Here is a 27,274-nt window from a genome sequence, read left to right on the forward strand (position 1 = left end):
TATGAGAGAATATATAGTGCTAGTAAATAGCGCGGCATTTTTTAATGTATTTTCTTGGGGTTTTTTTTTCTGCTTTATTTGCTGTATGTCTTTAGATAGTGGAAACTTGGCATGAGTTTGTCTCTTTGATTTAAAGAGTGGAACATAATTTTATAATAAAGCAGATAAACATATTGTCTTCCTTGGACACTGCAATACAACTGGGTCCAAGTGAAATAGGATCTAGTTTGTCTTATTTTCTATGTTAAAGTGCCTCTGGCTTGTTGAAGCACCAAATAAAATGACACTGGAGAATGTAGAACTGCCGACAGCGGTGTGAGTTGGGCTCTCTGGTTTCTGGGTGGAGACGGACGAGGGGTCTGCAGAGGGTGGAAGAACTGGGGGGCCGGGGGTTTTTGTTAATGTGGCGCACGCTCAGTAGAGCATCTGCTGCAGAGGGAGATAAGAAGCTCTAATAATGCTGTTGCCTCTACCTTGATAATGTAACATGTAGGTAAAAATTCATAATAGTTGGTAAATGTTTAAAAGAAAAAATTCTAGGCTTAATTCTTGTAATAAAGTTAGGGGTGGTTTGGGGTTTTTTATGCTTTTACCGTGTCCCACGCTGCTAAGCCTGGTTGTGTCCTTTTAAAAAGCTATTTCCCCTTTTGAGGGGAGATTGGGTTTCATTAGCAAATTAAATGAGCTGAGATGCAAACTCGGCAATTTCCTTTTACAAAAATGATTCCATGTAAGCTTGTTAGTCTTGGTGGCTTTGCGAGACATCCAGTGGGTGACACTGAAACCTAAACCAAAGAAGTGTCGCTGCCAAGGCTCAGGAAACTTTTTGTCTCTGCTAATTAACCTGTAATTTTTCATGTAGAGCAATGACTGTAAAAGCTGTAACGTGGACAGCAGAATGAATTTGGATGGCAGAAGGTTTATGTGACTGCATTAATATTATAATTGAATAAAGTATTCCTGGTATGCAGCTGAGGTAGCTATAGGTGGTGGAATATCAGTAGTTGTCCAAAAAAAGTCCAGATGCGCATTATCCAAATAGCTAAAGCAGGTACTGGAGAGAATAGCTCCATGCTTTGTCAGGGTTTACATCATCTGTATGTCAGAGATATTGGCTGTGTTTTGCTTCTGTTTTTCTGCGTAGACAATAGCTCTTCAGAGCAGCTTCCCACTGCTTAGTGTTATTAATGTCCAGTGGTGCTTTTCTGTGTTTAAAATAAATTGGTCCATTTAGGCATAACCAGACCATAAAACACTCAGCGTTATGCATTTAAATAACACACTGTTTATAGAAACGCCTACATTGATTAAATCCTTCTCGAACCGTAAGAAGCATTATACTGCCACTCTTGAGATGCAGAGAATATAAATCTTCAAAGATAAGACTTCCAACTGTGTTACTTTTTTACTTTTATCTTAATAGCAGCCTTGCTGGCAAACTTGGCATAAACAGCGGCCAGCACAGTTTGTTTAAAAATATCAAGTTGTGTGGACATGTGGACAGTATTTTTGAGCGATGGGAGTTGTAGATGCTGTCGTTCTTATAGTTGGATTTTTGCTGCGGGTTTTGGTTTTTTTTTTTCCTATTTGAATAGTGGTGGCCTGCTGGACTTCTGTGCAGCATGTTAGCAATTGAAATAGCGGTTCTGTGCAGACTGACGCATGAAGAAAAGTTAAGTCTGGGGTCTGAGATGGATGATTGTCCACCTTCGGCTGTCCTGAATGTTTGGCAAAGCTTTAATGCTAAGGCAAAGTTCATCATCTGTTAATATTTGTATTTTCAGAGATATTGGAATTGGAGAAAGAGAAGTAGCTGTGTTTAACATGGCTGTTTTTGCTGTTCCTTACACTTTATTATTAAGCAGCCCTGCATTTGTGATGGTGGGGATAGAAAGTAGGGGGATTTTTTTTTTTTTTTTTTCTGGGTGGAAGCATTGTCTTGAGGAAGATGGGAAGTATGACCAACAGAGTCCTGAGTAGCGTACGGGAGGAAATATGTTTCAGGAGACTCAAGCAAGAGGCAGAGTAGTAGTAAATCCCTTAGTAAGTATTATCTCTGTCCCATACACATGCATATATTTGCACGTACAGGCAAACTGTAAATCTACCTGTCTCTTCTAAGAATAAACTCACTTCCTACTGGATCAAAATAAACCATGGAGAAGGGTTTCCTCCTGAGCAGGAAGGAGGAAAACTCTGTAAACTCTTAAATTCCTTAATTGCAGAAGTTTTAAACCAATTTTGGTTTTACCAGCAGGTTTTCTAGCTTCAGAAAAAAAAAAAGTTCAATTTCATTGCTGTGTTGTTTCCTGTTCTCTCTAGATAATGAGTTTTTAGGTTGTGAATATGACAGATGAGTTTCTGTGTTATGAATAGAAAGGGTGTTAGAAAATGCCATTTGGGCAGCCTGAGCTGTTGCCCACGGGGCACTGGACCTGAAGACTCACAGCCCTGTTGATGAGGTTGTTTCTCATTAAGATTCATCAGGACCTGAGCCAGATGATGCAGAATATGAAATGTTCACTTCTTTTCCTGATGCACCTTCACATCTCCCTGCCTCTGTCGTGGACTGTACTTGCTGGACTAAATTAGCAATTCAAGCTAATGAGGTGAAAGATATAGGTGTCCACTGAAAATTTGTGATGGAGAAAGAAAGCTGCTGTATGTTTATAATCTTTTCTGAGGTTTTATGTAAGAAAGATCCAAAAGGTGATCCAAACTTGGTCTTAAACAGCTTTCATTACTGTGAGGATTTCCTCCTCGTTCAGAAAGTCCTCAATTATATAAACCACAGCTTTTGACAAGTGTTGCTGCTCTTTTCCTTAGATGACTTTGATGTCTTTTACTCATTAAAAGAGATTAGTTAGGATACCTAGCGTTGATTTTTATGGTCATTTAGGAGCTCCTTCTTAATAGCAGGACCTGTCAGGTGTGTTCTGCTTTGATTTAGTTTGAGATAGGCCGTAATTATGGAAAGGCTTGTCCTTATAAGCTTCAATAGATATGAAGTGTTATGTGGGCTGCTTTTAATGTGAGGAAATATCAGCTTGTGTTGCCATGGGGTGAATTCATTAATGATGGAGCACTTTTTACTCTGGTTGAATAAATTGGTATCTCTCTGCTTTGCTGCATAAAACGACTCAGTCCTGTTACAAATTATGCTGTCCCGCTGCTAAAGTTCATCTCTGATATCTAAGAAATAGCCTGAAGTGAATAAAACTGCAGTTCCAGTTGAAATTTAATATTAATGAAGTGTTGCTTGCACATAATCATCGGGCACTGTTTTGTGCATCCTAAATGTGTGCATTTTCAGCTTTAAAGTTCCATAATTCAATCCAAAGCAGACAGAAGCTTGCTGAGATTGGTGGGGACGGAGCCTGTTATGTGAGAAGTCAATGAGAGAGCGATGCTTGTTTAGACCACTAAAATGAAAGATGTCATTGGATATGAGAACTCTTAAAAAAAAAAAAAAAAATAAAAATGGGATGGAGGTAAGCTGAATGCTGTAGAGGATGATGGTTTGAATGCCGAAGAGCTGAGGCTTGCTCAAGAGCAAGCACTCATACACTGTTTACCCATAAATTTCGGACTGGAAGTGAGAGGGTTCATAACTCCAGGGGAACAGCGAGTCTGTCAACAGCAAAGACAAAGCAAACCAACTGCTTTATAACAGATCTTGATCCCGCAGTGAAAGGGACTATATAATCTTGTATAGGGTAGTAGAAGACTGCTGTGTGTCCCAGGGGATCCTTTCTGGCATTAATGTCTGACTAAAGGCAGTGATAGCTCTGCTTGCTTTAAAGTTAACGTGAGTGCTCTTCACTGCATCTCTACAGAGCTGGTTTGAGCTCCTGCTCACAGGGATGCATCTTCCTGGGCTTTGTGCAGGGCATTTGTGATACCTCCCTAGCACAAATAGACTTCAAAATTTTTGGTTTTGTTGCTCCTGACACCCCACTGTCACAAACACAAGTATTCTTCAGAGCTGAGGCCAGTTGTCTTTCTAAAAAAGTGAAACCTCACGTCACCTTGACAAATAGGTATATGTGTACCAAGTACCACATTTTAGTTTGATCCTGCTAATTTAGCAACTGATCACTTCATTGTTGTTGCTTTACATTACCTTCTTCGTAGATGCATTTGTGGCACGATCTCCTGACTGTTCCCAGCCACAGCTTGAGCACCGATCTTTGTGATATAAGGAAGGAAATCTCTCACCATAGCTTCAATAAGAAGTATTTTAAGTATTAACTGACTTGAACAAAGAGCACACAAAATGTGTTGCCGAGGTTATCTTACTCTCTCTCGTGATAAGCTTTGTGACTCTAGAATATTCACTCTAGGTAGATAATAACAATCTCTTTCAAGAGGAAAGAATAACAAAACAGGGATTCTTCTGCTGCCAAGTTTGAGTAAAGAAGAATAATTTTAGAGAAAAGCAGAAATTGTAGTTTCGTTACTCGGCAAGCTTGTTCAGATGGATAGAAGGACTTTGTAAATCCCACTTTCCTTTTGAGGCATCCTTTGAAGCTCATGAGCTTCTGAAAATTCTCAATTGTGAGAGCTAATTTGACAAAATCAACAAAATGAGTACTTTGATTTCTGCGACTAGATGATACTGAGTGTTCTGGTTTCACAGATATTCTTTACTGCTGGGAAAAAACCTAAATCTCTTGCTGGCTTAATTGACTGTTCTATTTTTTTCTTTATCATGCTGCTTTCTCTGCAGCATCCTATGGAAATACGAATGGCTTGAAGGCTCTCCACACTTTCTTTGTCATCTTCGGCTTGATGTGAGGATGTCTGTGTGCTGCAGTCAGCCACTAAGATGGACCTCTTCCATTCTCTCAAGTATTCAGACAGGTGACATTTTTTGACAGGGAGCACATTGTTTTTTAAGTTCTTCCGTAAAGGAAACAAGGGCATGTTGCAGCCTGGCAGAGGAGAGGATCCAGTGTGCCGAGGCCACCGGCTGTTGCTGATGTTGCCTCGCTGGCTTCTTGCAGTGCCCTGCCTGTATCTGTCCGTTCTCTTTTGGCTTGTCTGGGCTATTGGCTCTTTGGGTAAGGACTGTCCCAATTTCCATGGTACCACATGCAGTTGGACTTGTGCTTTCCAGTGCTGAAAGGGTAACACTATTACTGAGGTAGTAAATTCCTTTCAAAATCAAAATCTAAGGGGGTATTTGTTGTTCACAACTTATGGCATTCTCTGCCTTTGGACCCACCAATTTCACATCCTTTCCTGTTGTCACACACAACAATACTGATGTTCTTGCACTTTTCTAAATGTGACTTTATACCAGGCAGCACTCGTGAGTTTTTCGTGGAGGGCTTCTGCTCTTCACCGCCCGGCAGGCTGGACGCCGAGCGGCCGTGCCAGCGCCTGCACAGCGAGCCCAAACCCGCCATCCTGCAGTCAGCTGGACAGGCTCCAGCAGCGCCGTGCTGTTCCATTTGCGTAATTAATACAGCTCCTAAAAAGATGACTGCGTATCTAAATGGTAGACCGTTAATGGCTCTGGGGAGCTCTCGTGGCTCATCCTTGTAAGCAACTCTTTAGGTTCCAAAATAAATGCATGGAGAAGCCTTTCTTGTCACCGCAGGGTGACCTTCTCTTCTCTTGCTCTTCTCTGCCACACTTGTGATCTCATTTTCTGTCAAATGTTCATATTTTAGTCTAACCCTATAGAATTAGGAAGTTAAATGCTTTTTGGCACAGTGCAGTGTCATCTTTCAGCAGCTTCTGCAAATAGCAGTGATCGATTTGTTGGTTTTTTTTTTTTTTTTTTTTTTTGTCTTCAGCTGCCCGTTATCAAAATCTTAAAGATATAGTGGGGTGACTCTTGTGTTAGATTAATAGCGGATCGTCTTTGGAAAGATGACGCTGCTGTTAAGTGCCAAGATTGACGAAAAGAAATCCAGTCATGCTGAGATGATAATTGATTTGGTGTAATGTCTTTCTGTCTCCGGGAATGTTTCTGTTGGTCTTGCTGCATGCACACCCCTACTGAGATCATAGCGGCAACTAACATTTCAGACCCCTTAGATCTGTGTTTTGCCTATTTTTCACTTTATATTATCTTTTTTTCCATTTTTTTGTTTGTCAGTTAGCAATATCTATTTTAATCTGTTTAAACAGAAAACAAACCAACACTAAATAAAGATGCAGTGTAATGTGCTGATGTGTAGAAATGTACTAAAGTTGGTGACTAAATGTGGCGTGCAGTTGAAAGGCCTATGGTGACTGCAAGGTTGGAGGTGTCTGACAGCGAGTGTGAAAAGTGCAAGTTGCAGAATCATAGAACGGTTTAGGTTGGAAGGGACCTTAAAGACCAGTTCCAACCTCCCTGCTGTGAACAGGGACACCTCCCACTAGACCAAGTTGCTCCAAGCCCCATCCAACCTGGTCTTGAACACCCCCAGGGATGGGGCATCCACAGCTTCTCTGGGCAACCTGTCCCAGTGTCTCACCACCCTCAAGAGTGGCTTGGCAGGAACAACTGAAGCCCATCAGTCCAGTTCCCCCTGTGATGGCTGGGACCAAGTGCAGGGTCAGATCTGGTTGCTCAGGGTCTTGCACGGCCGCTCCAGCCCCACTGCATTGCACAACCTTCCTTCTTGTGGAAACTTTCTTCCTTGCGTTCAGCTGCAGTGCCCTTGCTGCAGTTCAGACCCTTCCTGCCATCCTCTCGCTGGGGAGAGCGGGGCTCTGATGGCCTGTTGAGGTGGGAGACTGCAGCTAGAGCCCCTCCTGCCCTCCCACCCAAGGCAGGGAGCCCTTTGGTGTCCCAGCAGCCTTCCGCTGCAGCCCCCCAGCTTTTCCATCACTTGTACTGGTGGGGCTGAAAATCCAGTTGTACTCTTCAGGATTATAAACTGCCACCACCACTTCATGTGCGTCCTTCTTTGTCTGTTTTATTTCTGCATGAAAACAGAAGTTCTATTAAATATTGAATATCAAAAGGCGTATCCAAACACAAGCTTTATTTAGTAAAACTTGGGATGGTTATGCCTTTTGATAACTCAGTGATGCTACAATAGGTGGTTGTTCAGTAGATGTAACTAGTTCTTTATGAATGTTGCAGTTCTTGGTGAAATACAAGGTGTGGGGAAATGAGCATGATTACTTTAAGTGATGCTCTGAATTAAGCTCTGGTATGAGCGAACAGTCTTTTAAAAAACAAAACAAACCCAACAAAAAACAACCAACCAAAAAAAAAAACTGAATAAGCCAATGTCACTGGAGTGAAACACTTGCTTTCCAAGTCTCCTGTGCTGCAAACAACTCTTTTCAAAACGTACAGTACAAACTTGATTTAGATTTTCTTTTTTTCTCTCCTAGGAAGCCTAAATTACTGCGACCTAGGCTGGCGGTCAGTAAGCTGTGTATAGATTAGCCTAGGTGGTCATGAACTCCTCTATTTCTGCAAAACTTGTCGGTGTTAAACATTGCTGTGATTTGCCATAACAACTTACCTCCCGCTCCAAACAGGCTGCACTGCAGCAGAACGCAAGGGGTGTATTTACCTCGTTCTAAATAAATGTTTTATCGCTTAGCAGTAATTGGATTGCTATTGTATTTCAGTAATTATTCCCAACAGCAAATCTGTTCTCCACTTTGCAGACGTGTTTCCTGACTGACCTTCACGCAGCCTGTCTGAAGGTGTCTTTCTCTATGTAATTCTGTATGATGAGGTTTTTGTTTTTTTAAAAAAAGGGGGAACTACTGCCAGGGGTAGAATAATTTGTCTTTGCTCCAGTTGTCATAGTGTAAAAGTATAAGCACTTTAGTTCGTGCTTGAGCTTTTAGCTGACCCTGGAGAGGCAGCGCAAGGCAGGGCTTTTTCAAAATGCATCGTGACATTTCAGGCTGTGCAGAACCACCCGTCCCTCGGTATCACAACCCAAATATCCTGCCAAGATTTCTCGTACTTTGCGGAAATTTGTATTTAACATGTCTATAGACAAATAACTTCCTCAAGTATCTCATAGCTGACCAAGGAATTCATCCACTTGTCTGAGGATCAGACAGAGTCTGCCAGGGAAGTTCTGGATCACTGGATGGCAATTTTATGTGGAAGAATAATATTCTGTGATTAAATCTTAATGGGTTTCCAGAGTAGCTAATATTTTTTCAAGAAGAAAGAGCTGCTGGATGTCCTCAGTAAGGATGTCTTGCGATAGCCTGCCTTCTGTACAAACTGTGGTAGGAGAGTCTCTGCAGTACGCAGACCCCACAGACCCATCAAGAGACGGCTCCATCCCCTGGGTGTTTGTCTGAAGCTCTAAACTGTTGGTCGATCGCCTGCCTGACATTATATTTATTTCAAATGTATGGCATTGGACAGTGAACTTATTTACCCAGTTCAGAATTAGGCTATTCTGATGCCATTTTCTGTTAAGTCTAGTCCTAATCCTGCTTTCTGAAAATGATGGTTTCTGCATTGACAAAAACATATGTTTCAAGTGTGGTTAACCTACTCCAGTGTCTAGAGAACTGTATTTTATCAGAACAAACCTGTTTTACTAGGTATTGTTACACTGCTTATTTCCATAATGCTCACAGGTTTTTATGAGGTGTTTTATCCCAAAGAGCAGCACGGTGGCATTGAGCTGCGTGTAGCCTTTACCCGTGGTGTCAACTCTCCTGGTGGTGTGGTGCGGCCCTGGTAAAGCACATCTGCTATGTGAACTGGCCTCTTCATTTGGATTGAGACTCTTGACGAGGTATTAACAGCACTGTAAGTCACGGGACAGGCCAGAATTAAGCGTGAGTAGCCCAGGCAGCATGCGATGCTGTACTGGCTGCACCAGTGCAGAAATCTTCTCTTGGAGATAGTGAAGGTCATCTGGTCTTCACTGTCTGCGAAGTTAAATTTTGTGTGTTATTCCTGTATTGACTTTTATGCGGGCTCTGTTAGGAATCAGTATTTTCATCCTCTCGCTTTTCATCACTTCCTCCCCTATTTCACTGTCGTCACCCTGCAGCTGGAGCTGCCCTCGGCGATAGAGCCCAGCACTGGGGATCTGCTTTGATTTGTGAACTTCTGACCCCGCGTTTCTTCCTTCAGGGATGGAAACCTGTTGGCTGAATGGATTGCTAGATTTATTTGTATGTAATGGTGCTTAAATCACAAGAGCAGGGATTTGGATGGTGCAATGGCTAAAGGAAGAAGGACTACATTGGTGCTTGTATCCCTGATCCCACCAACCACGCAACATACCTGGGCACCCGATGAGAACATAGTTTTACTGACTCATTAATCTTAATGGATCAGCAGCCTTCGTCCTTTTCTGTTAACTTCTGCTTGTTCTAAAGAATAATTTAGACAAATGAGAATAATGTAAATCTAGATGTGCTAAAGCTTTGTGCTCTTGGCTGTACCCTTTCTTCTACCATCGGTATGGGTGAACTCTTTGTTATTGAGAATGGTGCTTGGGAGGCTTATGAGACCTGCTCTTAAAAATCAAAGTATTCATATTTAGGGGGTTATTTTGACTCCTCTGTCTCTCTTTATACCCTTGCCCATTTCTTATTACCCCAATTTTCTTAAGTGCAGTCTAGAATTGAATGGTTCATCTCTATCTCTGGTTTATTTGAGTAATCCACTCAGAACGTGCGTTCAGAGGAATTAACTTAGAAAAGAAAACTAGGGCAGTAAACTTGAAAACTTACTGACTGTTTATAAAAAGAAAAAATACCAGCTCTGCAAACTAATTAATCCGTTCTACCCAAGAAGTGTAGAACATGACTTCTTCTACCCAAGGTGAGTGATGGGACATTTGCATGGTAGACATTGTCTTTGAAGGCCTTGCTTTTGTACTGTTCCTTTCATAAATATAACGGTGAGTTTCTGCTTGTAAAACAATGCTGTTTAGTTTTGGAACGTTGTGTATTTCGCAGTGCTGGTTGGGATGAAAAAAAAAAACAACGTCTGTAGTTGGTTGCAGTTTAGTTCTTGTGTTCAGTGGATGAAGCTCGGTTGCCTGGTAGGGAGCTTTGATGGAGGGGTTGCAGGTCCAGAGGCCAAGGCCTCCAGCATTGTAATCAGTTGTTTGGTGCGCTTTGAGCTCCCCTTCTCCAATTTTCTCGCTGTACAATCAGTTTTATGGTTGAAAACCTTCTGAAAAAAATAGTGCTTTAGCAGTACTACGTGATTTAGTGTGTGCTAAAAAAACCAAAATCACTTTTGGGCATGATGTAAAGCTGTATAACTGAAAATATATTTTTCAAAACAACATATTTTTTTTAATTTTTAATATTTCCAGGGAGGGATGAAACGATGCAGCCAGCCAAACCATCATTCCTTGAATATTTTGAGCAGAAGGAGAAAGAGAATCAAATCAATAGCTTTGGGAAGAATGTGTCTGGCCAGACAAAAAATTCATCTGATTGGAAAGTACCACAGGATGGAGACTACGAATTTGTAAGTCTATACTTTGAAATTCAATCAATGTGACAATCTTTAAGAGTTTTAGTCAGAGCTGCTCTAAGATTATTTCTTGTTTTGACAGACTAATGGAAACTTGAGGAGAATCTAATTGCTAATGCATTTGGATGGGGCATTTTGAAAAACTCATTTTCTTTAGGTATTTCTTGGTAATCATAACCAGTCATTATCTGTATATTGTCCTTGTTTTAAAGCAAACAAACGAACAAAAAAGCCTGAGGACATGAAGGTACAAGCGATCTTGCTTTACTTCCTCATTACGCATTTAAAATAAAAAAATAGAATTCCAGATGGTAGTTGGAAAATGCAGATCCTGAATGTATAGCATTTGACAAAAAACAGTGTTAGAACCATTGAATTTCCTTGTTTTTCTCAAGCTTTGGCACTGGGTTTTGTTTTATTATATAAACATCGAGCTTGTCTTCATTTCTCTTTCAAGTCCTCAATTTCAGCCTTCCTAACTAAGGTTCACATGCTCAGAGTCTTCAGGAACTTTTCAGAAGTCAAAAGAAAGATCTATTACTCATAAAATGGATTTAATTTTTTTTTTGTGTGTGTGAGGATGGAAAATTTATGGTTTGAGTTCAAAATGCCAGTAGATGCATGCTCTGCTGAACAGAACACCGCATTTTCTTTCAATGATATTTCACTGCAAGCACTTTTTTTGCTTTAAGCGCACTGTGCACCCGTATGCCGGCTGTTTGCACTGCCCGTGGTCGGGGTTGTCGTGCTGCGTTCAGGAGCTGCTGAGATTCACTCCACCTTCACAAAGCAGCGTGGAAAGCGAATTCCCTCTGCCAGTCACGACTCGAGGAGGTGCTTTACTTTAAGGCTGGAATAATAGCTGGAGCCTTTCATTCTCTTTGTACAGATTGTATAGACTACTGCTGTTACATATATTTTTGTTATCTTTTCTTTACTGCTGCATCCCAGATCTTTGTATTTAGACTGAAAAGGACGGCTAGCGGAGGGGACCTGCTGCGTTCTCTCTCTTGTAGCCCTTTGCACTACATTATGTTTAGCCTGAAGGCTTAAAGCCACTGCATAAACATGTTTTGCAAAAATAACCTGCAAGCTGCCTGCGTATCACAGGGTCTGGGCCAAACACGATTCTAGTTGAGTCAGATACTCGGTTTATCTCATTCACCTTACATGCTGTAACTTAATTTAATGATAAACAATCATTTTTTTGACGTGTGGTATTTCCCAGGAAAGATGGTCTGGTTTGGAGTATCTTTTGTAGTCTGCAGAAAATGGCCCAAGGGGAAACTTGCTGTAATTATTTTACTTTCTAATTCGGTTGATAACAAGTTTAGCAATTACCCTTATTTCCAGCGAGCAGGATGTATTCCACCCCGCGTACCGCGAGCTGTAGGTGCAGGCTACAACCCAGCGAGCGGCACAGGCAGCGCGGATGACACAGGGAAAGGTCGGTGCCATCCTAGCAAACAGCACCTACAAATATTTTTAGAAAGTGCAAAGCAACTGTTTGACACGCCTGTGACCTTGTTTACTGATTTCCATTAGTACTGAAGTATCGCCATGTGCGTAGATTACCAGTGCGCTGGAAGCAACAAAAGGAGGCGATAAAAGCTTGCAATAAATCGGGCTTTAGGTCACCTTCATATAGTAATTTGCAGAAATTTCGCTTCCCGGCTATATGTATTTCTCTAGTTCAATTGTGTATGAATGTACCAGCCTGTCTTGCATGCAGATTTTGTAACAGAGCTACTTTCTTTTCTGTAGGGTAAGAAAAGTGCTTGAAAGCAACCTTAAGAAATGCACGTGGGTATTTGTATAGCGCTTATCTGAGCGTTAGTAGGAGTAACCTCAGGTTGCGTAATGTATTCAGAGACTTAAAACTGGGTATTTGGCTGAAAATAGATCAATTTGGCTAGCTATGGGTGAAAGTCACGTTTACTGATTGAAGGCATCAATGCAATAAGCATTGTGGAATAAGAAAATACACATTCGCTAGTAGGTGCATGAAGTGCATCTGTCCTAGACGTGCCTGCGGCTATGACTTATTTCTGCATTGTCAAAGTAGGCAGGTTTGAGCAGCCGTTGCCCATAGAGTTTGCAGGATTCCAAGTAAAGATGAGATCAGCGAGATGCTGGGTGAATACTAGTTCCTCCTGGGTCTTAAGAAATGATTGAAATATTATTGCTTTGTGCTACTGCAGACTGCGTAAATATGCTTTGGCTTCTCTTCTGTATTCCTCTCCCTCCTGTGTGACCAGCACCTGGCGTCTCCTCTCTTCCAAAAAAAACCCAAAAAGGGCAATATTAATTTACAAAAGATTTTTGCTCTTTTCCTCTGTGGCAAAACCATTTGACCTTTTCTTGACTAACATCGTTCCTCTCAAGCAGGCAAATAAGACACTATTTATATCACAATGGCCATGTCATGTTAGATAAGGGTAAGACCGAGCCAGCCCCATCCACTGCAGCGCTGAAAACCCAGACATCCTCTTCTAAAAGGTGATGAACTCCATTCCTCTCCAACGTGATGCTCTGGCTATTCCTGGTTGTGGTCTGAGATGGCATAAACCCTGTGTATTCCAGCAGTGTATTTCCAGCGTTGGATTTCTGAGGTAGACGTTGTTATAAACTGATTAGTCGATGCCCGGTAATGTTTATCTCCACTCATGTTTCAACAAGGATCTCTAAAGTCTGAAGCCCTGCTTGATTGTGAAAAATGTTTTCAAGAACATTATTATTTATTTAACATGGGGAAAAAAAAATACTAATCATGGGCAAGAATTCTTGCTTTCAGGAAGAATATAACAAACTAATAGGAAAATGCTGCAGGGTAGGCTGTTAATGGGCAGGCTGCATTGTATGTAGGATTCCTAATTGCCATAATCAGATCTCAAAGTTTTTGTAGTTGAATTTAATTTTGCCAGTGAACATTAGTTGCATACTGTTGCACAGACTTATATTAATAATGATAGAGGATTTGTTTAGACCATGCCGTACATTTTTTCACTTTAATCTTTCAGTAGCTTGCTGTAGCACTGTAACATACAGCAAAACTTGTTGTGTGGTGTTTCCTGCCCTTAGACACAACAAACTCTTTGCCTATTCCTATTTTAAAAACCTTTTAACTGCTCTGAGCAGGTCAGTGTTCTAGTATCACATGTGGCTAAAGTGGGATCACTTTGTTTTATATTCTGCCCCTGCTTGAAAGGCCGTCAGTCTTGACAGACCTATTGTAGCAAGTAGGTGTGGATCATCCAGTCATAAATGTTGGGTATTCTATCACTGATCGTTCTATTGAAAGCCTATTTTATTAGCAAATTAGCAGGTTCCAGCCATTCATGGCTTATGGTAGCTATGACAATACTGAAATATTTTCATTTTTATTTAATGAGTGTGATTTCACTGGTGAAAATGAGTGGAGGTAGAGCCCCTGTCAATCTTGAATTTTGCCATCATGATTCAACTCCCGTTTCTTTAATACCTGTAGTGTTGAGCTTAGGTTTTGCCGTAGGTCTAATTCATAATTTTTCATGTAATCTATGCTAATTAAGTATTCTAGGGGCTTGTTTTGTATGTGGAGTAAAATAGGACTAGACACTAGAGCGAGAGCACTGCAGGACACCAAGTGTTTCCGCAGGCTTTACGCCAGGAGTTGAAGCTGTTTGCTCGAAGGCTTTTTGCTTCCAGCACCCGTGTATCTGCTGACCGTTCCTGGCTTGTGTAAGCCTGTCAAGAGCTTAATTGGTACAGACACTTTTATGTTGTCTTCAGCTGCTCTTGCTCTCTGTGCTTCGCTGGAAGAGCACCAGGTGATAGCTGAGTGTTTGAAGGGGAGCGATGTTGATCACCTGCAGGACCTCGGTGGAGAACTGCAGCCATCAGCAGTCGTCTTCTGCCCTGGCGATCTCCGTCCTGCTGCTGCAGCTCTGGGAAGGAAGCTGACCTTCAGAAACAAGGTTTATGTCTTCTTTCCTAAGAAGTATCCTACTTCCTTTGGGAACACTTTGATTAGCTTGCATCTGCTAAGTCTTGGTGAATCAGACCTTTCCTGTTCCTAGTTATTTGGGTCTGTCCTTCTCACTCCTTGGCTGAATGAAGAAGATCAGCCTTCACAGGTTCTCTCATTGAAGCAGAAAAACTTTGGAGCAGAGCTTTTTTTTCTTTACAAAAATAAAATTGATGTATATCCTTGAGAGTGTCGAGGTTTGCAGAAGAAGGAGGAGTAGACATGGCAAATCCTTCAGCTGACTGTTGATGGCTGCTGTCATGGCCTTTGTTCGCAGGTTCACCACCCTTCAGTCTGCTGTGAGCGAACCTGTGTTTTTCGGGTCTTGTGTCTCCGTGCTGGGAGTGCTGTTCTCACACCAGCTCATCTTTTTAGCTCCCTTTGGGAAGTGTCTCGTTGGCTGCTGATGGGAATTTCGTTGGATGGGAGAGATTGCTGTGATATTACCTAGTTCCAAAACAGACTTTATCACTTTGCAGCGCAGCGTGTCATCCGTTTCTCCACTGCTGGGGAAGACTGTCCTGCAAGCAGCAGAACTGCTGCTTCTGAAATTTTTGCAGGGCAAAAGAAGGATGAGCAGGAGGTGTTAATGTTCTCTAATTGGGGGGAAGAATGAAGGTGCTGATCGGCTGCCACTTTTGCCAGGGCTGCACAGCCAGAGCCCTCGTGTACAAGCTGATGTTCTTGTCTCCACCTCACCATCTGCTAGAGAGAGATGGGCAGAGAAGGGACTTTGAGTTACAGGAGCTGGAGGAAAGGCTGGGTTTGATCCCGCAGCTACAGTTCTCTTTCCAGTAACCAGTTATCTAGCCTGCTGCTCCCAAAGTGCTTGGGCCACAGCTCGCTGTCGATACCCGACTTCTCCGTGGATTGTGCTCCTTAAAATTCACTCATTTTGAAATGAGGCGTCTTTGTTTCAAAAGTGGTTTTGTTTAGGAGCTCCTGCTGCAGACAGCGTCCCTCTTCCTTATGCCGGGTCCTGTCAGGGGCTCCTTGGAGCATGAGGCTGTTGGAGCGGGATGCTTCACCGAGCCGGTGGGACAAAGGAGTGAGCAACAGAGATGTATTTCACTCTCACGTTTGCAGTTTGTGCTGGTAAGAGACAAAGCAGTAGTCTGTCAAACTGTTGAAGCAAAACATCAAGAAAACACATTTTCATGAAGTCCAGTTTCTAAAAGTATATTCACATCTTTTTGAGTTCTTGAATTAGCTGCAAGAGTTCGTATCGCAACTGCAGCCTCCTTTAAATAACTTTGGGTAACTGAACGTCCATTTATACTTACTTGGTAGGAAACCGTGGTAGTTTTTGTGTCTGTCTGTAAGCAGCTTCTAGCCAGAGCTTTTAACAGCTACTGCTTTGATCTTTCTTTTTTACAAGTATAACGTAAATGAAAGTGAGCTTTCTTCTTAGCGGAGTGGGGGTATAATTCCTTTGCTTGAAGTAGTAAAGAAAAATACAATTTTCTGTTTATTGAGACAATGTTTCATTATGCTGCTCTCATCTGGGATATAGTGTTTTTTATTAACATCCTAGTTTCTGTGCTTTTACTTAGTAGTTTGAAACATTACATTGGAAACAAAGTAATTAAATAAGTAGAACAAACAACTTCTGGTTTCTTTACTAGCAGAAAAGGAAAGTGTGTTAAGTCTAATGGTGTTCAGCTTGTTCAGTTGGACAAATGGCTGTTGGTTGCAGTGAAATCGTCAATGTGAATCCTTTTCCTTCTAGTTAGACAGATTAAGTATTGGTGTGATAGCAAGAGATTGAAGTTCTTACTGAAAAGTTTTATAGAAAGCTTAATTCTTTCAAAGCAAGTCAAATCGCATTAGGATCATACTGTAATTTTGAGCCTGGTGGTAGACACCAGCCTGACAACGCCCGCAGATCAGTGGTTACTTATGCATATCAGGTGTGGTCCAGGCGGTGGGGATGCCAGCCAGGATGGACGGCTGCGGGCTGGAGTCCAGACCAGGGTGCTGCGGGGAGGGATGGAGGGATGCGCCCTGCAGGGAGGGATGGAGGGATGCACAGCATGGGGAGGGATGCACGCTGCAGCTCTGGGTGCTGCCCAGCCCTGCCATGAGTCTGCAAAAGCCGCAGCTGGTATTGCACGGTGTTATGTCTCTTGCATTGCCCTGCTGCTTCCCCTACGCCACCATAGAATGACTACAGTTAAAAGTAGAGATCACTCAGTGCAGTATATTTCTTCCCCCAGCTCAGCACTGTGGTGAAGAATGGTACTGGAACCATCTGTTTCTTTCATTGGAAGTGATTTATAGGGAGGAACTGCTGGAGGGCGAGTGATTTATTGCTTATCAATAAGAGTAAACACGTTCTGCTTTGCAATGACCAGAGTCTCTAGTTCATTGTATTCTGTCTGTGAAGGTGTCATTTGTCTTGTGAACAGCTTGTTGTCTACCAGTACCTGGAACATTTGATGTCTTTGGTTTCTCTTGAACATTCATTTGGATAGCATTTATTAGCAATCTAATATTGATGCTTTATAGCTTTATTGCCTTTTGTCTGTCCTTCTGAAAGTTCGATCGATTCAAAACTTGGGAGTATTTTCTGTACAGTTGCAGGCTTTGAAAATGATGACAGGCTAAATAATTGGTACTCATTTTGTTGGAACGGGGCTTTGGGTCTCTTCTAGCAGTAGGAAGAAGCATGCTGAGGATACACAGATAGGGTAGAAGCTAGAAGAAAAGTACTTGTATTATATGGGTAAGCTGCTGTTGTGTGACTCTCTATAGTTTATCATTTTATAGTGTTTCCTGATTCTACTGTGATCCCCTGTGCTTTATCTTCTTTTTACTTCTGTCTTTTAAGCAGCTTGGTAAAGGTGTCAGATGCAGCCTCTACACTAATCTTTTTGTTCCTCCTTTACCCCATCCAAATTATTCAAGTGAATAATCTGAGCTGGTTTCTAAGACTCCAAGAAGTCTATCCACTTGGACAGGCGTGAAAAAAAAAAAAAGCTTGATTAGAGTGCGCACGTTTGCATGTCGTTTAAGTGGGATTATTTGGGAACCAAGTAATCTTGAGACTTCTACTGAATTATTAGGAAACTTGCAATACATTCTTTCTTTTCTAAGAGAGCAAGTTACTCTGACCCTTGTGAGATGAATGAAGATTGACTGTTCCGAAAATACATTTGAATACATATAATTTTACACAGAAGAAAAATAATGTTTGGTTAAAGCAGAGCATTTTTCAGTAACATTTTTTCCAAGACTAAACCAAACATGTTGAGTGAATCTTCAGGGATTTCTCTGTCCAAAAGTTTCTTCCCCTCATCTGTCATGAGCTCCTCCTTTTCCCAGTGGTGGCTGGAATAAAAATTACTTCTCAGGCACTGATTTCTTCCAATAGTCTTACCTTGATTATAAAATGAACTTATTTGCTGGGGCATTCATCAGTTTGAGAGAGAAAGCCAGATCTGGGATGGCTGATAGATAACCCTGTCTAGGTCCTGTGGAACCGGGGCTGATTCCTAGTTGGGAAACGAGTCAACTTGTTTGTGCTGGGCTGAATCTAAAATAAAGCTTTTGTTCAGTGGCGGAGTAATAATACCATAATTTTTTTGAGGAAAAAAACCAGACTCTGATCTAAAGAATATTTTTCTGACAAGAGAAGACAGTCCAGAATAGACAACTATTAATTTCCAAACCCCACGGTATCTCCTGCTAATTGAGGGAGATCTTAAAGTGTAGTACCTAGCTGTAACTTACGCTGTGAAGTATGATTTATAAAGAGACAGGTTTTTGTGATGTTTTATTCATTGGTTTTAAATGTCACCTGCCTTGATTCATAACATTGATATCCCTTAAATGGATTTCCTTCTTTTTTTTTTTCCTTCAGCCATCTGCCAAGAATTTTTAAAGCTCTGCTAATTGTTTGTGTTTCTCTTAAGCATTACCTCTTCAGTATATTTGGTATGTTCTATCCAGCAAATACTTTTAACTGGTGACATCTTTATTAAGGAAAAATGGTTCATTTTATCCCCCTGTAATCACACATACAGTCATTTTAAAAATAAGCCCAGGAATAGCTTGTTTGTCTCTCTTATTGTTTAAGTGGTCTTGAATCTTCTGTAACATTTGCATAAGGAAGATGCTCTGAACCTCACTGCAAACCTCATCAAATTCATGGCTGCTTCAAGCCACCAATGTGATTTACAGCAAGCTCTATGTACGTAGGTTTTATAAACCGTTCTAAATTCCTGTTATAACAACAACCAAAAAAAAAAAAAACCAACCCAGAAGGTACCACATTTGGTATTAAGATTTGCTAGCAATATTTGAAACTGGAAAAAGGTGGGTCAGTGGCTTGACTCTTCTATCTGTTGGGGAAGAGAATAGATTTCTCCTGTCTTACGTTTGGTAACAGGGTCGTTGTTCACCGCCTGCTTTCACTTTGGTGCATACTGACATTGATTGCAAAGCACTTACTGCCACAACTTGCTGTCAAAATTTCATTTTTTTGCTATATTTTTGTGTATAGCAGGCCTTCTGTGACATAAGGCTTTTTAAATGAAACTTGCGGTGAGTGGGAAGTAAAATGAGTTGCTGTTGTTTGTGTTGAATTGCTGAGGTCATAGCCCTTAATGGAGAATGAAATAATGTAACCTGAAATCAACTTTCTCTGAGAGTATTCCGACTTGTAAATTCAGCATCCTGGGCTATCTTTGAGGCCCCGTTGCTACCGTAGCATTCAATCAGCGGAGACCTTGACTGAAAGTTTTGTGGATGAGCTGAATAACCAGCAGAACTTCAGCCAGGGTCTTTGACTGTGGGATTTGTTCCACTACTGCCGTATGTTTGAGGTCAGGCTGCAACGTGCATTTCTGCTTTGGGAGAAAGGGAAGAGGAATTAATAATTGACAGTGCAACGCTGGAAAAATCTCCGAGCATGCTGAATTCTTTAGAAAAACCTGTTTGAGCCTTCTTATGCCTTGAGATCTGTTTTCAAGGCTGGATGTGTTCTTGGCACAGCATCTCACTTAAAGAAAGAACACTGCTGCTCAAACGAGAACTATTTGAAATGCTTCTAAAATCTTCTTGCAACTCATCTGTCAGTACAAATGTTTGTAAAGGGTAATGTAGCTTAAAAAGACACGCTTGTCCAGGTTTTTCTCATCTGTAGCAAAAAGGGCTCCTTTTGGGGACTCTTTGCAGGAACCTAATGGAACTGCTCTGGATTGCCTCTTGGAGGATGGAGTCTCTGGACCATAAGGGAAAAGCCTGGGGATAAAGTCTCCATCAAGCCTCTGTGAACACTTTCCGGTGGGCAGGAGCTCATCTGGACAAGTGCCTGAAATGAAGCACTGGAGGGGCAAAGTTACGTCAGCTCTGACTTCTGGGCCTGGTGCATTTGCCTTTATGCACCCTCTTCTTGTATCACTATAAAATCTGCAGAAAAATCTCGATGCTGTTTGGTGCGTGGAATTACTGGGTGTCTCCCTGAGTACCTCACCAGGAGGCTTTGCAGGGAGGAGTTTCATTGTGTGAGAGGCATGTTTGAGGTCTTGCTCATCCAGAGAAGGTGATGCAGTGGGCTGTGGCTGCTTCCAATGGCCAGGGTACCCTGGCAGGTTTGCCTACAACTTATTTTAATAACCTCAGTGACCAGATCACTTCACAATTCAAGCTTTGACCTTCAAGAAAGAGGGAGAGAAGAGTAGCTTAATACGTAGAGACTGATATAGACTGAAAGGAATATTATTCAGAAATTAAGTGCTTGATTCCTCCTTGTTTTGTGTCTTGCCATCATGCAGGATCATTATAAATAGATGCCCAAGTAAGAGGCGAACGCTTGGGAAAACCATGCATGGCGAGGCAGGCAAGTTCATGCAACGTGGATTTTATGGAGGTGGTTCACTGGGGCCTTGTCCCAAAAAAATATTTGTCTCTGAGATATTAAACATATGCCCCTGGTTTTAAAGACAACAGCCTTTCCCACGGTCATGCAGCTATTCATTTTTCAAAATGCCCTGGAAATCTCTGTAGTTCATTCTTTCCTCAGAAAGCTTTTAATTCTCTCTCCTGTCTTCCTTGCCTTCAAATTGTGGCGATTTCTGCCTTTCCCTTAGTGAAGGAGGGGAGGTAGACCAGTGTTGGAGTGGGGTTTTACAGTGAGCCACGAGGGAGGGAACTGGTGTGGTCCTCCTGGAAACAACCCCCCATCAGCAGCTCTCCTGGAGGTGGAAATAAATTGGGAGACCAAGACTCAAATTAAAAACAGTTGATGAATAACGATTAATACTCTTAAGTGTTAAGATAGATAGATAGGCCAAATTCGTCTAAAACTATAATGGTTCCTTACCATGGATGATACAGTCTTAAGCCTTTGAAACTGAATCTGGATGTCTTAAGCCTTCATTGTGCATTGCAGGTTTAAGTGTGTGAAGTTTTCAGATAAGTTAATGACGTTAATATACCAGGAGCAAACTTCTCACTCCACGTTCTTAACAAAGACTACATTCACATACTGATTTAGTGTTAACTAATTGGTTACCACTTCAGTTACATGTGTGTTTCACGGTAACAGTACACTGAGCAATATTGTGTGAAGGTAGTATCGCTCTTACTTTCAGGTATTCTTACTACTTATTCTTCAGGAATTCTGCTTTATTCAGGATAAGTGATCCTGAATGAGTAAATTAATTGTTAATCCTTAAGGGAGTAGAGCTGTTAAGAGCAAGGGAGAGAGGAGGAAAGGGTATGTCGGGTTGGAAGGAAACTCCATTACAGACCCATGTACCCTTCCTAGCAGAACGTAGTTAAGTATCTCAGATTTGTAGACAATTTTATTTGGTTTAAAGGAATCAGCATTTTATGACAGATTGCTTTTCTTAAAAAAGAAAAAAAGAAAACAATAAAAACCCACATTGGTCAGCTGTGTACTTTACAGTTGATTTGTGCAGCTAGCTAGATCTTCAAAGCCCAATGACATGATTTATTTTAGCATGTCCAGAGGTATTTTGGTACTCTTACTTAAGAAAATTAAAAGCATAATCACTTAGAGAAGGAAAAAAAAAAACCTAAAACCCTCTGCTGTGTTTTTCCTTAATCAAATCTCAGGCAAGCGTTTTTTATAAGCAAGTGATGCTGCTTTTTTTTTTTCTTTTTTCCTTTGTCCAGACAGGCTGACCTTTTATCTTGGTTTCTAATTCAGTTACTGAAAAAAAACCAAAAACCAGGGAGATATCTTGCCTTTGTGGTTACAGGATTAGTCAGACACTTTCTGAGTCTCTGAAGGATTTTAAGGTTTGGACCTCTTGAAGTTCAGTGCTGCAGAATGCCACTGACACAATTTGTCATTTCCTTTGTTTGGATTAAGTGTCTATGGTCCTTGGGATGATTTTTGGAAGTGAATAAGGTTATTCATACTCATAATTGATACTAAGGCTAAAAAAGGAAATTTAATCTTGGAACTCAGAAGATTAAAATGCATTGGTCTTTTTAAAAAAGACTTCTTTTATGACCACTCATATCTCTGAGTAGAGCTTTGGATGGGTTTTCTTCCTTAATATAATTCCTGTACAATGCAGAAGGTAATAACAGTACAGCAAAAGCTATACGGATGTGCTGGCTGTAACACCAAAACTTTCTTGAGCCTTTTACGGATTACAGTAAGGCTTGATAAAGTCCAATTCTTGGCTGAGAGCATCTGGGGGATGCCAGTGTTATGGATGCAGGCTGCGGTGCTCCCGCAGTTGTGTTGCTTTCTCTGCTCCGTGGATGACTGCTCTGCGTAATCTCTGTGTAGTCACGTCTGGAGTGGCCAGGGAGATCTGTGTGTTTGCTGTAATCCTCTGAAATCTGTTTCTGTATTGGGAATTTTCTGACATCTTGCCGACAGCAGAGCTCCCCCCTGGCTCTTACAGGCTTCTGGGAAATGGGGGGAAACTTCCAAACTGTGGGTAGGGCGAGAAAGCAAAGATGCCTTTTAGCTGGTGAAGAGCAGTTGTGTGTCTAAAGCATGTATGTATGGAGGTATTTAAAAGACAGGTAGACGTAGTGCTTAGTGATGTGGCTTAGTGATGGTTTTTGTCAGTGTTGTGTTGATTGCTGGACTTGATGATCTGAAAGGTCCCACCCAACCTAGGCGGTTCTACGATTCTATGGATGGCTCTTCCATAGCAGTCACAGGAATGACCTACTGAAAGTGCATCTGAGGAAGGTCCTTGCTGAACCAGCAGGTTCAAACAGTATGGGTGTAAATATACCCTCAAATAAAAGATAGTTGAGTAATAGTACTATGGCAGCTCTTGCTATGGAAGAGACAAATCCTGAGCATAGTGTGGGACTTAGCGGACATACATACACGTATACTCTCGCTCTCATATAGACCCTGGTATCAGATGATCAAGTATTAGGATAGGATGTATCAACCGAGGAATGGGGGGTGACTGGGAAAATGTGTGAGTAGTTTCCATCGAGGAGCTGTTGGTGACTGTGTAGCTTGGGCTAGCAAGCCAGGGTGCAGCAGAAGCCCCCAGCCTGAAAACAAGCTGGGCGGGTGGTTGCGGGGGCTGCCTAGCCCCAAGGTATAGCAGAGCGGTCATTCAGGCTGAGCTGCATCCAGGCTCAGCTTGAATCCATGGTACAGCATTCCGCTGCTGCCACCCAAGCAATAGCCAGCAAGATGGTATTGACGAAGCTTGGGCTTTTTTCCTTGTCCGCCTCATCGGCTGCTGGTGAGTGAGGTTCCATCAGTAAAGTGGTACTTGGCGCTACAAGTGGAGGGGCAGCTTCCCAAGAAAAGCCCATCAGACTTCATCGTGTGGCATGTTGAGAGAAGCCTTGCTAAGCTCGCAAGCTGCTAAGCTGGGGAGAGAGGTCTTGGCAGCAGTTCTTCTGTGGATGCAGGACAGAGGGAAGTTTCCAGTTTAGACATGGTCTTCACAGTGTGTCTGGCAGGGAGCAGAATGGCACACATCGCCTTCCAGTCATTCTGTGGGAATAGCACAGACACAGGGGCCTGCTATCACGCACCTTTATTTCAATCAAATAAGCAGAGCTACATAGACAATAACTAGGGTCCTCACTGGCATTGTAGCAGTAACATGTTTCGCTTTCAGTAGCCATAAAACATAAAGGTAGAGCTAGCCCAAACACGCCATCCGAGAAGGTCTGGGTCTCCTCTGATGTAACTCTATTAAAATACTTTTTCCAGTTCACCTAGAGACCAAATGCTGAGTGGCTGTTAGTGTCTGTCTTTCCTCCCCAAAAAGTCGTGTTGTGGTTGTTCTCACTTAACTGTTTCAGCTGCCGGACTTGCATCGACTTAAGTTGACTTGGCCTCTAGAGCAGATGCTGATCTCGTTGAAACTTGGGAGTTATTTCTTTGTGGGAAGTCATCTGCTGTCCAGATGGGGTGGCCTGAAACAGCTGGCTCCAGATGCGCCCTGATGGCGGATCCTGTTTGCTTTCTTTGGGAAGTTGTAGCCGCAGTGCTGTCCTGACTTGTGCTGGATGCTGCAGCCCATCATGTGTTTTGCTAGCACATTGCCTAAATAATTAAGATGCATTAAAAGCAGAAGCTTGTGCTGCTGAGACTTATTTTTCAAATCCTTTGAAAGATTAATATCTGTATTTTTAATCTTGCATGAAATCCCACGGTGAGTGCATTTCATCCACCGCTTTCATAACAGTGAGAAACTTCACTGACATGCTATGGCTAAAAGGGAGGGAAAATCAAGATAATTAATGTTTGTGTAGGCACTGGGGTTTGTTCTGATTTACTGTAGCCCCTTTGTAGCATGGCTCCTTGACAGATTTGTGAAGTTGTAGGGACCTGACAATCATGATGAAAAGTGGGTGGTGAGTTGCCTGTAGGTTCTTAGATCCTTGTGTCCCTTGCATTGGACAACTTACAGTGAATAAATAGTTAATGCCTGCTCATACATTGCATCGAAGCCTCCTTATGCTAGAAACAGAAATGAGAACAAGGCACTTAATTTTTAGATCGGTGATTGAAAGTATGCCAAATGGTATTGAGCCAGCATTTCAGGAAAAATGCTAAGGAAAAAAATGGCATGCTATTCCAACACCAATTTATATCACCGTTTTCGAGACCTAAAGTCTGGAGCACTGCTTAGCATGAGAAATCACCCTCTGCATTTAATTTTGGCCAGAGAAATTGAATGCTTTTTTAGCTGATTTAAAAAAAGTGCATAGTACTATTCACTAATCTGTTCCCTCCAAGTATATTTGATACGAGCATTTAATTGATACCGTGTTTAACCAGTCTTTCAAGTTACGGAAGGCTAATTCCAGAATAATCTCGGTTCTTACACTTGTCAGAGCTCACATTCATGAATTCTTGAGTTCTGACACCTCTCCCCAGCTCGTGGTCTCTCGCACCCGTGCACTCTCGCACGCCGCAGCCTGAATTACGCTGCGAGGTGGTTGCTACAAATAGTTGCAGCAAGTGGCATCCAATGGGTGATCGCCTGCCAAAAATAAAACCCTGCTTGGGGAGGTGAGAGAAGAAAAGTTCAGAAGTTGAGGTGTGGATATGCATCGAAGGGGTCTGCAGGATCCTGGAGAGGATCTGCCAGGGTGCCCTTGGCTTTATCGGAAGGGAAACGTCTCGATAGCGTTGCTGATAGCCAAGGTTGAGTGAAGCAAGAGTTTAATTAGCCTCTTCTGTGAAGAGCCTCCCTTCCCAAAGGACACCTGGACACTTAATAGACTATTTGCAGGAATTTTTTCTGCTTCTCTCTAATACGTAGCCACTTCTGGTGTGGAATGTGATAATTAGAAGCCCTCTATGAGGGGCTCAGATGTGATTCCGTGCAATTGGAGTCCCGGTTGGCTGTTTTCTTTTTCATTTTGTTTTTCCAAAGAAGCCTGTTGCTACTGTATTACAGTGGTAATATTTTTCATTCTCTCTAGCAGCAAATTTCTATTTTGCATTTAATGTTTAGCATAGCTTGGATAACTTGGTTTGGAGGAAAACCCTTTTCAAGCCCTGTTTAGATTTTGCCTGTCAAAATACACACAAGTCAATGAGTTGTGCTGCCTATTACTGTGATTCAAGATGTTTTGAGTTTCTTGGGGGGGCTTTGATCACTGGGCACGCAGTCAAGAACTGTTAGGTAACAGTGTAAAACTAAGCAGAAAAGGAAGATATGACAATAAAAGCTGTGCTAAATAGACAATTAATCTGTTTTTTTTTTTTTCTTCAGTTCCCATCTAGCTCATATCTTTGCCACCAAGAATTTATTTCCCTGTGTAGCGTAGGAAGCTGCAATTTTATTACTTCTGTATTTTAGTCGTCAAACTCCCACTGCCCCTTATGAAGTGATAATTGCTGAAGCCATTTTTTTCTAAAGGCTATTTAAAACTTAAAAGTTTGACATCAAGTTAATGTTGAACAGTAAATGCCACCTGGAATATTTGGGTTAAAGGCAGAGCAATTGCTGCAGCCGGGTGTTTCCTTCCTAAAAAGCCACGGGCTATTGGTGGTAAAGGTGGGAGGATATTCAGAAAATACTCTGTGTGAGCATGTGGAAGGCAAGTGTTCAAACTCGCAGAAATTAGAGGGTATGCGGGGTATTAGAAGGTAGAGGGTTATGACTGGAGGGCTAAGGAAGCAAAGAACAACTTCCTAATTTTATTTGTAGGATTTGCTGTAGTATCAAGACTTGAAAACGTCCTCCTTCTGCAAAACTGTTCAAATACTTTCACCGTGAGGAAAATAACCCCATCTCACCAATATCATGTATATTCTGATTTTGTTGCAGAAGTCAGGGTCCATCTGCGCGTTTCAAAGATGATGGCAGAAGACCTGCATCCCCTCCCTGGAGATGGAGGGTTCATGTTTGGCACAAGCTTCAGGACTTCTAAGACGCTATTTAAAAACAAAGCCTAGATAGCGTGAAACCTTGCAAAGATGCAAAGAAAAGACTTTGTGCTAAATCCAGGGATCGGATTCAGTGTCAACAACTAAAAAGAAAGTTACAGGAGAAACGTGTTTTTTCACTTGCCCCAAGATAATATTTTCTGATTCCTGTGCAGCTGGTGAGTTTGCTCTGCCGAAACCATTTGTTGGGGAGAAATGAGTGAAAGCTGCTGGGAAACAGCTCCTTTCTATTTGATGCTCGTAATTCATGCAGCAGGAGGTTTTTGCCGGCAGTGTTTTTGGTAGAAGAGCAAATAAGAATGATAGCAGAAGTGACTTGGGGATTACTGGGTGCCGTGGTATTTATGTCGGTCCGAGTCAGTGGTGACCTTGTGCTGCTGAAGGGCCACTGAGGGACCAGAGGAGCACACGAGGTCCCAAACTGGACAAGCTCCAGACCCTGCTGTAGGAAAACCAGGCACAGGCGCCCTTCAGCGTAAGGACTGTGGGTACCAAGAGACCTGTGATAAATCATTTGCATCGGCTTCTAATTCAAAAAGTTTTCACTGAGGTTTTTGTTTGTTTTTCCTGGGGACAGGGAAGGGGCTGAGGCAGCTCTCTAGGCTTTATGTTTTACACTGGATCTCGTGTGAAGCATAAATCTGGCACGGTCTGTTTAAAAATACCGTGGCAGGTTTTTAGACAGCCTCTTGCTCAGGACAGAACTGCACAAGTATAAATTTCAAGACCATGGTGCCCTTGAGTATTGAACCTGTGGCTCTGTCTAACGTGTCTGCAGAGAGCCTTTATTTATTCTCCTTTTGCTGCTTAGATTCATTTACATTCAGCAGAATATCATGTTGCAGTGACACTTTACCTGACTGTAACAAATGCAAGCGGAATTTTTTTTTCTTTCCCCCCTATTTTTAAAATGCTGATTTGAAAGGAGGGTAACTCAGAAGCAGCTTGCTGAGGTGAA

The 27,274-nt window shown here is 42.0% G+C and overlaps 1 protein-coding gene across 6 annotated transcripts in view; it reads left to right on the forward strand.

The window, feature by feature from the left end:
* The window catches only part of STK4 (serine/threonine kinase 4), a 48,640-nt gene that overhangs the window by 14,381 nt on the left and 6,985 nt on the right, over window positions 1-27,274 (forward strand). For 2 of the 6 annotated variants that reach the window (XR_008468974.1, XR_008468975.1), the window contains 3 exons: window positions 10,272-10,429; window positions 11,128-11,269; window positions 26,198-26,474. Coding sequence is in view for 4 of the 6 variants with exons in the window: in XM_054218189.1 (XP_054074164.1) it covers window positions 10,272-10,429; window positions 11,128-11,269; window positions 11,789-11,871 (383 nt within the window). In the remaining 2 variants the exon portion in view is untranslated. Of the gene's footprint in view, window positions 1-10,271; window positions 10,430-11,127; window positions 11,270-11,788; window positions 11,887-26,197; window positions 26,475-27,274 lie in introns of those variants that run through there. The other 4 variants (XM_054218191.1, XM_054218192.1, XM_054218189.1 and 1 more) reach the window with 3 other exon arrangements.

This window comes from Rissa tridactyla, chromosome 12 (assembly GCF_028500815.1).
Source record: "Rissa tridactyla isolate bRisTri1 chromosome 12, bRisTri1.patW.cur.20221130, whole genome shotgun sequence".
Lineage (NCBI taxonomy): Eukaryota > Metazoa > Chordata > Aves > Charadriiformes > Laridae > Rissa > Rissa tridactyla.